The following is a 15619-nucleotide window of genomic DNA, read 5'->3' on the forward strand; positions in this document are numbered from 1 at the left end:
TGAATTACCAGAAACATTCCCAAGCCATGAAGTTTACAAAATCAAAACATGCAAGGAAAATAAACAATAACAAGACCTGCACAAAGACTTGGAAAATTTTTTGGAAGAGTTGGAAGCAAGGTGGCATTTGTGCTGGGTGGAGGACAAAAACAGCCTCTGTGTGTATATGTCTGAATTAAAACTAAAATTCTCTGCTTAGCTGAGAAGTTTCTTAAGGATAATGTCTATAGCTTGTTAGGTATTGTATCCTCAGCATCTTCAGAGAGCACTGAATAAACTTCTCTTATATGAATAAATAAATACAAAGAATAAGATAGGTGCTAGTATGCATCTCTTTAGGTATTTTAAAATATAGAAAGATTCTTCAAGAAAATTTTTAAAGATTTAATTTGCAGTAATTTGTAGTAAATAGATTGAGTGACTGCTTTTGAATGGCTATAACTAACTAGACAAGTCAGAAGAAAAAGGAAACAAATGAAATACAAAGCTAGAGAATGATTTTATAATTTTATGCGAATGAATTGAAATTTTTCAGATAAACATCAGAGACAAAAAATTATAAGTCATATATTTGGAAAAAGTGAGTTTTAGGACATTTAAAATTAGACAGTGATTTACTCTATTTACCATTTATCGTTCTCATCAATACTTCTGAACAAATGGATACTGTTGTCCACATTCATGGGCAAGAAAATTGAGGCTCAGAGGCACTGAATGATACTTGACCCAGATCACACAGTTAGTGGCATAGTCAAGAGTGGAAAACAACTCTAAGCTCTTAAGAATATAATCGGTTAAGTTCATGCTGAGAGCACAACAATGTGCAATAAAGATGGATTTATAGTGATACCGAGGGAGTTATCAGGAGATAGGTATTAGTTTTCTAGACCATACTGTCCTGACTATTATGTTGTTTTCTGGGGAAAATCTCATATTGTTCCAGCATGTGGCCCAATCAAATATGGGACTGCCCAGTGCAGACGTCACCCAGGAAGTTGGTCCTCAGCCTGTCATGAAATAAAGTCACACCTATTTTGATAAACGTACTTCTTATGAAGTATGAGGATAGAAAATATGTTAAAAGTTTCCTGTGCACAAATAAAACTGCTTTTCATGCAGTTTTTATTCAAAGGAGTAGATAAAAGATGCATCTAGTAGAGGAGGTAAACAAAATTATAAAGTATGTAGTATAACTTTTTTCATGCATAGACAGAAATTTGTTCATTCCTGAAAGATTAATGATATAAGTAATTTTGATTTTTTTATTATAGTTAATTTACAATGTTCTGTCAGTTTCTGCTGTATAGCAAAATGACCCAGTTATATATATATATAGATAGATATAGATATATACATTCTTTTCCTCACATTATTCTCCATCATGTTCCATAACAACTGATTAGGTGTAGTTCCCTGTGGCTATACAGCAGCAATTCCACTCCTGGGCATATATACAGACAAAACTTTCTTTGAAAAAAATACATGGACCCCTGTGTTCATTGCAGCGCTATTTGCAGTAGCGAAGGCAAGGAAACAACCAAATGTCCTTTGACAGATGAATGAATTAAGAAGATGTGGTATATACATATACTATAGAATACTACTCAGCCATAAAAAAGAACAAAATAATGCCAGTTGCAGCAACATGGATGCAACTAGAGACTCTCATACTAAGTGAAGTAAGTCAGAAAGAGAAAGAAAAGTACAATATGATATCACTTGTATGTGGAATCTATTTATGGCATAGATGAACCTATCTACAGAAAAGCAACAAAATAATGTACATTGAATTTTATTTTTAAGTATGAAATTTTAGAACTCATGAGGACTTTTAGGAATGAAATATAAATATACACTCCCTCCAAAGTAATACATTTTTTAAGTTGTAAAATACTAGTTCAGAAATAAGACTTTATTATAAACCCTCAGACTCTAGATTTAAAAATATTATTTTAGAAAGTGTATTGAAGAATACTGAGACACCTCCTAATCTAGTTTGTTTTATTGAACTGATAATTCAAAATTTTGTTATATTTTCAAAATACAGAATTTCAAAATTTATTTTTGAATAGGTAAATAAAATATTTTATATTTGAAAAAAATTACAGCATATGAGCAAATTAACATATGAAGATGTTCTAGATCATATCGGATGTGGGTTTCCTTGACTCCAAAAATTGGTATTTTTTGATGATTGCCAGAAAAATGAAATTCCTTCTGCATTCCTCATCTGATCTATAAGACCTCTTGCCATGAAGTTCAATGTGAAGAAATTCTTAGAAATTAGAGAAGTTGAAGTTGAGGTAGTTTTCTTTTCAACATTTGAAACCTGACCTTTTACTGTAAGATTCCCTCCATGCTTGGATATATGTGGGCATTCATTTTTTTTTTTCATTCAATAGCTGTTTATTTAGACCCACCATGAGTCTATGTAGTTGTTGTGTACTGAGAATAAACACAACATTAAATGTTGCATTTACTGTTGCAAGTTCTATGTGTGGTAATTTCAGTGAAACAGTGAGGGTTTGAGCCACATTGCAATGGTTTGAATTTAGGAAGTAGTGGTGTCCAGTGTAAGATTACTAAAAAAAAGAAGAAACAAACAAAACTTGGCTGCAAAGTATAAATGCAGAGGGTAACTAACAATATCTGTCTCTCATGGGAGTTCCTTTGGTGGCACAGCGGAAACAAATCTGACTAGGAACCTCGAGGTTGCAGGTTCAATCCCTGGCTTCGCTCAGTGGGTTAAGGATCTGGCATTGCCGTGAGCTGTGGTATAAGTCACAGACATGGCTCAGATCTGATGTTGCTGTGGCTGTGGTGTAGGCTGGCAGCTGTAGCTCCAATTAGACCCCTAGCCTAGGAACCTCCACATGCCGTGGGTGCAGCCCTAAAAAGACAAAAGACAAAAAAATTAAAAAAAAAATAATATCTATCTCTCAGAAGGGCTTATTTTATTTTAATGGGAAAGATCTGAGTCTTTCCAAATGCTGAGAAGAAAGCCAGAAAAGAGAGGAAATTCGAAGACACAGATTGAATAGTCTCTTTATGCATAATTAAGCAAAATTTTGCTGGACATTTATTTTTGAAGCCTTGTCTTCTATTTAGTATCCATCCCCCCCTGCCAGCATATTTAATGTCTATCCCTTGAACTTGCCTGCATCTTCCCCTGGACAGGCTTGCTTCCTCTGCATAGAACTGTGCTCCCCTTCCACCTCTGCCTGTCAGAATCTTTCTCAGCCTCCAGGATTTCCCCTCAAGGCAAATGAATCTCTGCCTCACTGACCCAATACTGCTTAGGCTTATCACATGGCATTGATCACATGGTCTGTCATTCATTCTTGCTAGACCATGAATGCCTAGGAGAAAAAGGCTCTCTAATCTATCTCTGAGACGCTTGCTTGGACACTTAACACATTCCTTTCCCATTTATTGATTCATTCATTCAATAAATAACTAATGGGTTTAATCTATGCAGTAAATGCTGTGTAAGTGTCGAGCAAATAGTAGAAACTCAGCTAGGTGTGATCCCAGTCCTCGTGCAACTTGCAGCCTTGGTTCTCAGTATTGTTATTCAGTGGTCCGTAACTAAATTAAACAATGGAACCACCTGAATAGAAAGTTTGAATTTTAACTATAATAAATAATGAAATATTCCATTATTTTTACTAGTTTCAATCAAGCATCATATTGATTGAAGTACCTTATCTGTAAGGAATGGTTGTTTGTACTTTAAATACCACAAACTTTTTTTAAAAAACTTATTTCTTCCTCTGTCCTAGTATTATAAACAGACCCAAAACACCCAGCATTGAGTAGCAATTTGTGTATTCTTTCACTCAGTGGACGTTTCTGAATGCTGACTAAGCCAGCTGACCACCAGGCACCATGGAGAAACACTGTGAGGAAAAGGAAGCAGGACTCAGCACAGAGTGCTGCCTTTGGGTTGAGAAAACTCAGTGCCTTGTCATGGGCATTTGAGCTTCAGAGGTACCTGCTCTGGTGTGGGAGATGAAGCATCCTTAGATGCCCGCCTAGAGCTAACAACCATTCTAGATCAGGCTCATATTACCCAGGACTTGATACTGTTTTCCCAGACTGCTCTGAGCTGCTTCCTAGGACCTTGTAACACTCTTTGCCCTACATACCCATTGATTTCTTTTCCTCATCATAAGAAGTTATCATTGTTTTCATTTGTGAGGAACCTAAGAATTATATTCTTATTTACATTGATGGAAGGAAATACTCTCAAATGCACATGTAGGTTCACAATGATGTGTGCTCCTGTGCTGTGTTTGAAAGCAGAACTTTGTAGCTCACCTAAATGCCCAAAGTTATCAAATGCTTAAATAAAATATTGCATATTCACATGTAAATGTGGCTAAATAATGTATGGTATAGCCTCATAATGTATTTTTAAAAGGATATATAATTGTTTGGAAAAGATTCATGGTAGATTTTTAAAGGTAATCATTTTAAAGAATATGTAATTACTGGGAAAAACTCATGGTACATTATTAAGTGAAGAAACAAAACACAATCATAAATATAATGTGATCAGCATTTTCAAATACTTAATACAAATCCTTTTTTTTTTTTTTTTTTTTGCTTTTTAGGGCTGCACCCGTGGCACATGGAGGTTCCCAGGCTAGGGGTCAAATCAGAGCTGTAGCCTCTGTCCATAGCAACGCAAACTCCTCAAATACTTCTATAAACACAACACAAAGAAACATTTTCGCAAGATATACTCAATTTGTGTCATTTCTAAAAATTTCAAACGTATAATTCACATAATCAGAAGAAAGCAATAAATGTTATAAAAAAGACACTTTTCAGAAGACTACACTGTAAATTGAGTAACATTTACCATTGTGTTTTTTGAAAAATAATAAGCCTCTTTGAACAAATAGACATGCTGACTACATTCTCAGGAGATGGAAGGATGTCTACAGTAATAGTTCTGTATTTTAAAAAATGATAATATAAAATTATTAAAATTGCATTTGTGTATTACCATAAATATAGCTAGCTATTAGAAGCTAAAATTTCCCAATGACTGATTTTTTTAAAACTTTTTTTTGGAGTTCCCATCATAGCTCAGTGGAAACAAATCCGACTAGGAACCATGAGTTTGCGAGTTCGATCCCTGGTCTCGCTCAGTGGGTTGGGGATCTGGCATTGCCATGGGCTGTGGTGTAGGTCACAAATGCAGCTCGGATCTGGTGTTGCTGTGGCTGTGGCTTAGGCCAGCAGCAACAGCTCTGAATGGACCCCTGGCCTGGAAACCTCCGTATTCCACGGATGCAGCCCTAAAAAGAAAAAAGACAAAAAATAAATTTTTTAAACTTTTATACATGAATTGCATTTCATTAAGTGGTCATAATTAGAAGAGTTAAACTAGAAATTTTGCTCCTTGCTATCAAAATGTATAAAATCTGACTTATAACATTAAAGGTTCATATTATCCAAGCCCCCCAAAAGCATAAGTTGTGTTAGATTGAATTTACTTTATTATTCTGAATGCTAATTTTGAAATACCTAGCCTTCTTCTAATAATGAAATTTTAAGATTAAGAGTAACCTATATCTTTAGATCAACTAGATTAGAAAATTTACATGTGTTCCCAGAGTGTCTTTTCATAGTTGTGATGATCATTTGGTTGAACAGTTCTCACATGACAGGGAATACTATGATGCTAGCATAAAAGAGAAAAGTGACTTGGACAGGAACTATTCCAGGAAACCTAATTAATCTTCTGAAAGGACATAGAAAATAGCGTGGGTGATAGATTACGTGTGCTTAGTTCCAAGTGACAGGGTGTTAGAATATCACAGCTCCACGGTGAGCTCCCACCCTCCTGGGCATGGGAAATAGCAGGAGAAATCCAGAAGAGAGAGAGGCCATGTGGACCATCTGACAGATATCTAGTACAGCAGAGAAAAGACAGGGCCAGGGAAGGGATCTGAGGCTGTGATAGAGGCCAGCCCCTCACCTATGATTGTAGTGCTTAAATATGAGCTGCAGGTGCAGTTGTTGAATATGCCAAATATTCATTCATATGAAGACAACTTTCTTAATCTAGTACTTAATCTTGATAGATCATTAATAATCTCGAATAACCATATTATCAACCATTGCTCAATGGAAACATCTTTCTTTTCTCCTTGTGATCATTTCCAATGGGAATGAAGAACTTTATATCACAATACATGGTTATTGAATTTTTGTCTAAATTACTGGTGCAAAGGATATTCACAAGTTAATTGTAAAAGTGAACTGAAACACAATAAGCAAAGTAAGTAATCATTCTTTGTAAATGGAGATGTATTTAAGACCTAAAGTAAATAGAGTTGAAATTATAAACAGGCAAGTAAAAAAAGTGAGGAAAATAGGGAAAGTCAACTGTTGACCAAGAAGTATTTTAAATATACTTATTGAGAGATCAGAAAAGGACTGTTGTCATTTTTGTTGTTGTTACAGGTAATATTGCCCTTGGCAAAAGGAGTAAACCACTTGCAGTCTTCTGTTCCTCTACTTAGCTTTGTATTTTGTTTTATTTTAATATAAGTTCCTTCCTTTTATATGTGGATAAAATTAAAGTCATTTATTCAACATCTATCTATTGAACAACTTTTTTTGTCATGGCCAGCTGGTTGAGCTAGGAACTTCATTCTACCCCTTTAATCTTCCACCATGACGTATTTCTCTCTCTATCTCTATTTTCTATGACAGATGACAAAATGATGTATGGAGATGATAAAACCCAGGATTTCCGGGTGTTAGTACATGAAAAAGTTAGCATTGAAATATGAATCTGGTCTATTTGTGTTAAAGACCTATTTGCTTCTATGAAAGATAGTTTTTGTGTCTATATGTGTGTCTTTGTGCAAAAATGACACCCCAACACACACAATCTACACACCAATCTCTTCGTGAAACAAGGCTGGTCCCTGTCGCCTAGTGTGCCTTGGAATCCTAGTTTCTTAACCTGATTTGCTTCTGCTACCTAACTTTACTATTTCTTTCCCTTTGTTTATTTTCATATCCTCTGACACCCAAGTTCATTCTGCACCATGGAGATTAGTACAAGAGGAAAATTTTCATGTACATTTATCTTGTAAGGCATTCTCCACGTTTTGTTTCCTTTGTTCACTTTTTTTTTTTGAGTGAAAAGAGAAAAAGTTTTAATTTTGTCCTTTTTACTATTGTTATCATTTAAATAATGATATTCAGTTTTTCATGCAACGTTTTCATCTCAGCAGACAAATGCATTCAGTTGGGCACACACACTAAAAGCTTGCCTTCTGTTTTTGTGATTAATTGAGATGTAGAGAGTGATGGGTGCAGGGTGAAAAATAGAAAGGCAGTTAGTGCAACTAGGCATGAAATACATTCAAATACAAGCAGAATGTCTCCCCAGTTAGTGATCTCTTTCTGGGCTCTTGAGGGTTTTCATCCCATTAGTAAGTCACTGGAATGGAAACCTTCAGCCTTTGGGGAGACCAGAGCATTAAAAATGAAATTAACTCTTAACTGCAACCAAGTCAGCACAATAGGTCATTAATTCTACTGCTTGCATATATATCATGCTGAGCTTTGGTGTGTGGCCTTCTGAAATGGTAGGAGTGAGTTTATAAAGCATTGCAAGAACTAAATGATGGTTATCTATCATTCCAACCTTCTCTTTCACCACTAAGATACTAGTATCTCTGGTGAGTCAAAATCACAATTGAAATACAGGTAAAAGTTTTTGCTAAATACCAATAAATTTGGACCATTTTTACTTAAAAAAGTTATATATTATATATTTTGAGGGAATAAATTTATATTGTTCTTTATAGAATATTGGTGATTCCTGGTTTTTACAAATGTCCTCAATTGATAAAGACACCACGGTGCCTCAAATATTATTATTAGAATAAGTTTTCTGCTTATCTTCATAACCAATAGCAGTTTACTAACTTTGCTTTGAATATTTTAAAATAAATTTCTCAGTAGACAATGTATTGAAATATTTACTATTTTAAGCTACCTATAGCACTCCCTGATTTCTGACATTCTTTCTTTTCTCCCCATACTCTCCTACATCCTCTTTGAGAATCTCCAACAGATATTATTATCTCCTTTGATCATCCCAGCATAGTACAGTTATTAACAACTTCCATTTGCTGATTTCTTACCCCAAGGTTTTTCACACTTGGCAGTATTGACATTTGGGTCCAGAGAATTCTTTGTTGTGCATTGTACGATAGGTACAATGCACAATAGGTACAATCCCACCCCTACGATAGGTAGCAGCATCCCTTTCCTTTACCCGCTAGATTCCAGTAGGAACTCCCCATAGATAATCAGAATATCTCCAGACATTGCCCAGTATCTCTGGTGTCAAATCTTTCCTGGTTGAGAACCACTGGTTTATCTTCTGCTGGACATCAGTTCATTTGATTTGACAGTAATTTTGAAAGATATGTAGAACTGTGTAAATCAGACTCTTGGTGGGGAAACAGAGCTACGCAATGTGGTCATAGAGTTCTATGAAGGGGCTACCTCCAGCTGTTTAGGGATGTTGAGGTACCTAGAAAATAGCAACAGCAAGAAGCCATTCCCACCCCTACAACTGAGGAAGTGAAAGGAGGAAATAATTAATGTTCCTGGAGTCCTGGGAAGGCTGAAGCCGTGGAGCAGCAGAGACTTCCAGAGGGAGATGAAATCAGGAGGAGCTGAAGCTGTACCTGGTGATGCAGCCCTGTAGCAGAGACAGCATAGGATACCTTATCTCCAATTCCTTAATTCTTTGATCACTAGCCAGTCCTACCTGTAGGTTGAGCCCAAATGAAATCCATCCAGCCAAGGACTGCAGGGATTCCACCCCAGGATTCAGTCCTATGTACTATGAACTCAGAGGGAGAAGGAAAATAGAATCCTTGGGGTATATGGCGGGGAGGGGGAACTATCTCCATTTTTATATGAGAAACTGAGATCGAAAGATGTAGAGTAATTCATCCAAATCCAAATAACCTAAAGCGGGCACTTAAAGCATGTTTACTTCACTCCATGATGGTACTGCACAGGTACCATCATAGCTGATTTGCATGAATGAGCTGACTGATATAGCAGCTATTAGAAGTAAGACCAGAACCCAGTTCTCATACCTATCCTGACGTTCACTTATTTAATGTTGACCATTGAAAAAAAATTAGGACCTGAAAATCTAGCCCATTCTCAAATAGACACACAGGAATGAAAACTATCTGTTGACCTGTAAAATCTTGTGGAATTCTACATTTCATGTAGAATGTTTAAAGGGCATACACTGCTTTTCCAAGCTGATGGCACATTTTTCATCTTGATTACAGAAACTCGGCCCCATCTGGTGCAATGTGTTAGGAAAAGAAGGACTGGATGGAGAATTAGGAGATCTGGGGCCAGTCCCAGCTCTGCCATTCCTAGCTGTGGAACCCCCTGGCAGTAGCAGCAATAATAATTCCACACACCTTTTCTTCCTTTTTGCATTCACCTGGATCCTCACGGTTATTCTCAGGTGGCTTATCCAGTGGCCATAATTCTGTGAAATAAGGAAGGGATTAGACTCTCATATTTCACAAATGAAGAGTCAGGCTCAGAAAGTACTAAAATCTCACTGAGAATCTCACAGTGGGAAGTGGTGCCCTAGGGGCCCAACTCCACACATTCCTACTGAAAACCCAGTGCCTTCCCTATTCCACCTTTGACGTGCTGAATCAGTTGACCCTCTGGAGAACCAGTCTGTAGCTTTGAATCCATTAGGTTTAATTATAAAGTTATATCTAGATGAAAGTCTGAGGATCTGATTTTATTCTGGGCTTATGAGTAAGGTGACAGTGGATACCAGTATAGCTAACCCATAAAGATTCCTCTTTTTTTCTTTTCTAGGTTTTAGGTAGAATATATTTATTAATCTATAGCTTTTCTGATACAAAATTAGTGTTTAAAAGACATTTTAAAATAAATATGTGTGTGGGGGGTGGAATTAAGTAAATTGATATAGTTCCATTTTCTCCTTTTAATCATGGGTAAGTTGGATGCTAGTAATTCAGATGCAGCCTTCTCTACTAAGAGAAAGTGGGTTGACACTCCTGGGAGGATCTGACAAGAACCTTAATCCTTCTCCCAAACTGTTTCCCTTCTTTGTCAAGGTGGGAGGCCCAGGAAATGAGACATTTCAGGTCTCTAGGCCCTGAGCTTCTTGTACTCAGTTCTCATCTCTTCCCACCCTTCCTCCTCATTTTCTACTTTTATGATATTTTCAGGCCCCCATTTTTTTTAACATTTCCAGTATACTAGGGCATAAAATCATCTGTACAATGTACCAATAATTAACTTGTTTTATTTCACCTAGCCAGTTCCAACAAAAATCTAGGTTTCTCAGTCCAAGATAGAGCTAAAGGAAAGGGAAAAAGAAAAGAACAAAGTGGAAAATAAAGTATGAGTGTTTGAAGTCAAAACAAGTTCCCTTGTGGCTCAGCAGGTTAAGGACCTGCCATCACAGCTGTGGATCTGGTTATAGCTTTGGCACAGATTTGATCCTGCGCTTGGCAATTTAACATATGCTGCAGGCGCAGCCAAAAAAATTTTTTTAAATTAAAATAATATAAATAATAATATATTGTAAGTTCTACTATTGATACCCTCTGTAGTCTGGCAGAATTGTAAAATTCCTTCAAAGAAAGTATTTAACCTGATTCAAATTTCCAGCTACTTTATAGCATTGTGTCTGATGTAAGGGATTAGGAAAGCTTTGGAAAAGCAGTTTCATCATTGTTGTGGTGTTCATACATAAAGAAAGGTGGAACAGCAATATTTTCAATATTTAGGCAATTAGAGTTGAGCTGGGTTATCTGGGTGCAGATCCCGACTTCATCCCTTTTTTACCTTCGTGACCTTGGGCAAGTTACTTACTATCTCTGTGCTTTGGTTTTCTCACTGATATAATGAAGGTGTAAATAGAGCCTACCCCATATGGAATTTTTATGGTCAAAGAAGTTAGTATTGACAGAGCACCAAGAACAGTAGTGGAACATGGTAATTACTGTATAAATGTTGTTGTCATCAGAAATACTCTTTCCCTACTCATCATCATCCTCATCATTATCACCTTCGTCATCACCATTGATTACTGCTACAGACTTAATCCAGTGTTTCTATTCTTCTCAAGTATAAGCACCTAATAAATGATGACTAATTATAGAGCCTCACTATTTGGGATTGTTTAACTGAAAAAATAATGGCATATATATGAATAATGTGCATTTGTATTTTGGAACATATAACTAACTCACAACTCTAGTTAGGACTTGGCCATACTAATTTTCTAATTGATTGTATACTCAGTGTATAAAAAGGTTTATTCATAGTGATTCTACTTGGTGTTGTGTTATTTTACTAAGTATGTTTTCCCAGGATTTCAGGTTAGAAACTACTGACGATGAAACATTTCAGGAGTCAGAATTAGACATAAATTGTATGCTGCAGAGGTGTCTTCTTATTACCAGAAGTCAGGCTAGAGTCTCTAAAATCACATTAGGGCACTGTTTTTGTGGTTTTTGAGTTTCACCCTTGAGAGAATTAAAAGGACTGACAATGAAGTATAATAAACCTTACTGTGACCCAAACATACTCAGTTATTTGGCTTCCCATTAACAATCCCAATTCTGCTAGATAAAATAAATAGAAAACATATTTTTATTCCATTTTCACTTTACATTTAGAGAAGTAGAACCTTTCACACATTTCATAAAAATAATTATGACATTTGTCTGTTTAATTAATTTATAGTCCATGCCTTATTTACATGCTTGGGGTTTTAATTTGAGATGAGAAGGGACCAAGAAAAGGTGAGCCGTTTTTTATACACAGGAGCAATTGGCTCTCCATTTTTTAATTTTTATCTATTTTCTTTGTCTCAATCCCCAGCCTCTGAGCCCAACTTGAAGGTGCGGTCCAGGTTAAAACAGAAAGTGGCAGAGAGGAGAAGCAGCCCCTTACTCAGGCGGAAGGATGGAAATGTTGTCACTTCATTCAAGAAGCGAATGTTTGAGGTGACAGGTAATTGAGGACTGGGCAGACATACACTAAAAATGCTGCTAGTAGCAATGAAAAAAATTAGGCTAGAGTAAATATACCTGTTGTATATTAAAAGTTATTTTGAGGAGAAACATTTCTTGAAAGGAAATTATATTGAAAACTCACAAGTAGTTCAGTACAACTTGCCATGCATTCACCAACTATTAAACAGGAAATGAATGAAAAACAAAACTGCGTGTCAATCTAGGCATAAACTAGGAAACACCAAGGCTCGCCTTAATCTTTTCAGAAACAGGCAGTGCATTTTGGGAATGCCAGCCAGGAGGATACAGTTTTTAATGAAATTTGATCAGAAATGAACAGAGGGAGGTCCAAGAAGAACACTTCCCCCATATTCCGACATAAATGTACAAAATACATCTGGGAAAATTAAACTTCGTGAAACAGCAAAACCTTGACTTTTCAACAAATTTACAGGACTCATAAATGACTTTATGTGTTTACTAGTGAACTGGGACTTATGGCAGGAGGGGAATATATTGCCTTTTATGAAGGGAAAGAAACTGTCATTTTCACTAGTCTCAAATGGAAGAGTTCTTATTTTTTTAGCTGCCTGGTTAGTAGTGGGGTGAACCGGTTAGGAAATTCGACCTGATGTCTTACAAAGCCCTCTAGTCCCATTTATACCTGGTCTGAAATTAGAGAAGACATAGGAATACAGGAACCAGAATGGCTGGCCAAACTAACCATGCCGACTACTGACTGCTGTTTACCAAGTACCTCCTTAGAGCTATTCACTGTGTCTGGTCATTTCCTTTGGTTGCATCAATAAAGAAATGGTAATCTACAACCATTATTCCCTCCATTCCCAGGAAAGAGGGTGTTCATACCAGTGTAGTCAGTTGGTACTTTCTCCAGGATCAGATCTTATTTCTTAGCAGGTTTTCAAAAATTATCTGTTTTCTGTATCTGTATGGAACAGATTGTGGAGGCATAAAATACTAATGAGATTTAGTACTTGGACAGATTATTCAGGGGAAAAAAATATTTAGTCTCCTATTAAATCTTGACAGATTAATATGGGGGAAAGTATTAGTGGGAAAATTTTTTCTTAAGGCATAAGAAATGTTAAATAAATAATTATTTTACTTGAGTTTACTTTTCTAATATCAAATGCAATCACTAATTTAGATCAATTCTAAATTTAGAGTTGCAGCCTTATTTTTTAAAGAAACCTATTTCTATTTCAGTAAGTGAGAAAATCTTAAGTGAGATGTCATAATAGAAGTCCATGATGGGGGTAGGAAGTTGGGGAGTAAACCTGTTTTAATAAATGTAAAGAACAATGAACATATTAATTGTCTAATGTAATTAGATATAGGTATTTTTCAAACTGGAGAGAGTAGGTTCTCTCATTACAGAAAAATAAATATATATGTTTTTTGTTTCTTTAGAATCTTATTTTCTAAGGTCATATTTATTTATCCTAATGTTCTTTTCTTTTTGTTCTATTAGTCTATAACTTTTTCCCACAGATACTTTTTCTTTCTTACCAAACTATAGTGGAATTTAACTCAGTACTTATCTGAGTAATAATTAATTCTAATTTATAAGAGTTTCTTTACTCATGAAATATAATTTGCTCTTTCTAATTTTGTGAGATAGTAACTCCCCTTTTCATCTGAGAAAATGGTGTGTATCTGAAGATACTTGTACATTTATTAGACACACATTTCTCTTTTTTCTTTTCTTTCTTTTTTGGCTGACCTTCCATGGCATTTGGAGTTCCCTGGTCAGGGATCAGATTCAAGCCACAGTTGCAACCTACGCTGAAATCTTTTAACCCACTGCTCCAGGCCAGGTATGAACCTGCATCCCAGCACTGCAGTGATGCTGCCTGTCCCCTTGCGCCACAGTGGGAACTCCTGGACATACATGTATTTATTTATTTAACGGCCGCACTTGTGGCATGTGGAGGTTCCCAGGCCAGGGGTCTAATCGGAGCTGTAGCCACCAGCCACAGCCACAGCCACAGCCACAGCCACAGCCACAGCCACAGCAACGGGGGATCCAAGCCACATCTGCAACCTATATCACAGCTCATGGCAACATCAGATCCTTAACCCACTGAGCGAGGCCAGGGATCAAACCCACAACCTCATGGTTACTAGACCAGTTCCTTAAGCACGAGCCACAACGGGAACTCCATGGACACACATTTCTGACCAATGATCTAGGAGTATGGATGCTTTGGTAGATATTTTAACTGGTATGTTATAGTTACTCCAAACATCTTTGGAGGATCTGAACTACTGGACACACAGCTTTCCTCACCTGTACTCCTCCTTTCTCTGACAACTTTCATGAATTAGGATGAGTTCTGTTTGGGCCATTTTTGTTGTTGTTGTTAGGGCCACACCTGCAGCATATGGAGGTTCCAAGCTGTGTCTATGACCTACACCACAGCTCACGGCAACGCCAGATCCTTAACTCACTGAGCAAGGCCCAGGATCGAACTTCTGTCCTCATGGATCCTAGTCAGATTCATTTCCACTGTGCCATGACAGGAACTTGTTTGGATCTTAATGCTCATTATTTTTGCTATCCAGTCAGAGACGATCAGGGCAGTTGAACTGCTATTGCTATTCTTTATTCACCTCTCTCTCCCTCTTCCCTGTTGAATAGGTTTGGATGTTTGCTTTTTCCAAACCCATGCTACCTCTTTCCTCCCAATTGTTGACATGGGAACCACTTTTCATCCTCTTCTTTTGCAAATTTTAGAGTTTTCTGCCCATCTCCCCACAAAAGCCATGTTCTTTTAAAATTCTTAAGTCTTGGTACATCCCTGTGCCTGCTGTGTCTTCCCCTCCATACTCCCCTGTTCCATTGCCTGCATTTCAGGAATTGGCAACTTCAGGTCCCAGCTGTGATATTATTTCTTCTCTGAGATTTTTTCAGTGTGGCCAGAAAATCAGTTGTTACCACCCCTCTCAGACCCTAACCAGTGTGATACTGAGAATCCTGTTGCAAGATTTCTTGTCTTGAATTACAGTGTTTATCATAGTGATTTCTACATAAAGAAACACTTTTGTACAGGTGTCATGTAAAATAATATAAATTACATAACTTTAAATTGACCAGAGTGTTTAAAAAATAGATTCTGTTTTTAGTTTTATTTTTTTTTAAATGGGATATGGTAATGAGAAATCACTGTGTAGTCACATAGGAAAGGCAAGAGTTAGAAGTCCAAGGAGGAAAGACACTCCTGAAGGGTTTCTATAAGAGTGCATTTTCTTTGTTAAAAGGCAAATACAATAAGTAGATTTATCAAAATGTCAGCGAGATGTATAGACTGAAAGACAGTGAGCAAGAAGTAGTTAAGAATTTTCTGGTATCAGTGACTTGATAAAATCTCACAGTAAGTAGGTGGTAGAATCAAAAAAACAGTGTCACGTTTTTTCCACTGGTACTGCATTTCTGAGTAGAGAAATACTTTCTGTAATAGAAAGTTGAAAGTTAGAGGTGTTCCCAGGGATGGCAGGTATTCGAGCCTACA

General features: G+C 36.7%; 1 protein-coding gene across 50 annotated transcripts in view; it reads left to right on the plus strand.

The window, feature by feature from the left end:
- The window catches only part of HDAC9 (histone deacetylase 9), a 1028404-nt gene that overhangs the window by 624337 nt on the left and 388448 nt on the right, over positions 1-15619 (plus strand). For 37 of the 50 annotated variants that reach the window (XM_021102482.1, XM_021102481.1, XM_021102503.1 and 34 more), the window contains one exon: positions 11953-12084. The exons of the other annotated variants lie outside the window; for them this stretch is intronic. In XM_021102482.1, the coding sequence (XP_020958141.1) occupies positions 11953-12084 (132 nt within the window). The remainder of the gene's footprint in view (positions 1-11952; positions 12085-15619) is intronic. 50 annotated transcript variants of the gene reach the window in all.

Source organism: Sus scrofa, chromosome 9, assembly GCF_000003025.6.
Source record: "Sus scrofa isolate TJ Tabasco breed Duroc chromosome 9, Sscrofa11.1, whole genome shotgun sequence".
Lineage (NCBI taxonomy): Eukaryota > Metazoa > Chordata > Mammalia > Artiodactyla > Suidae > Sus > Sus scrofa.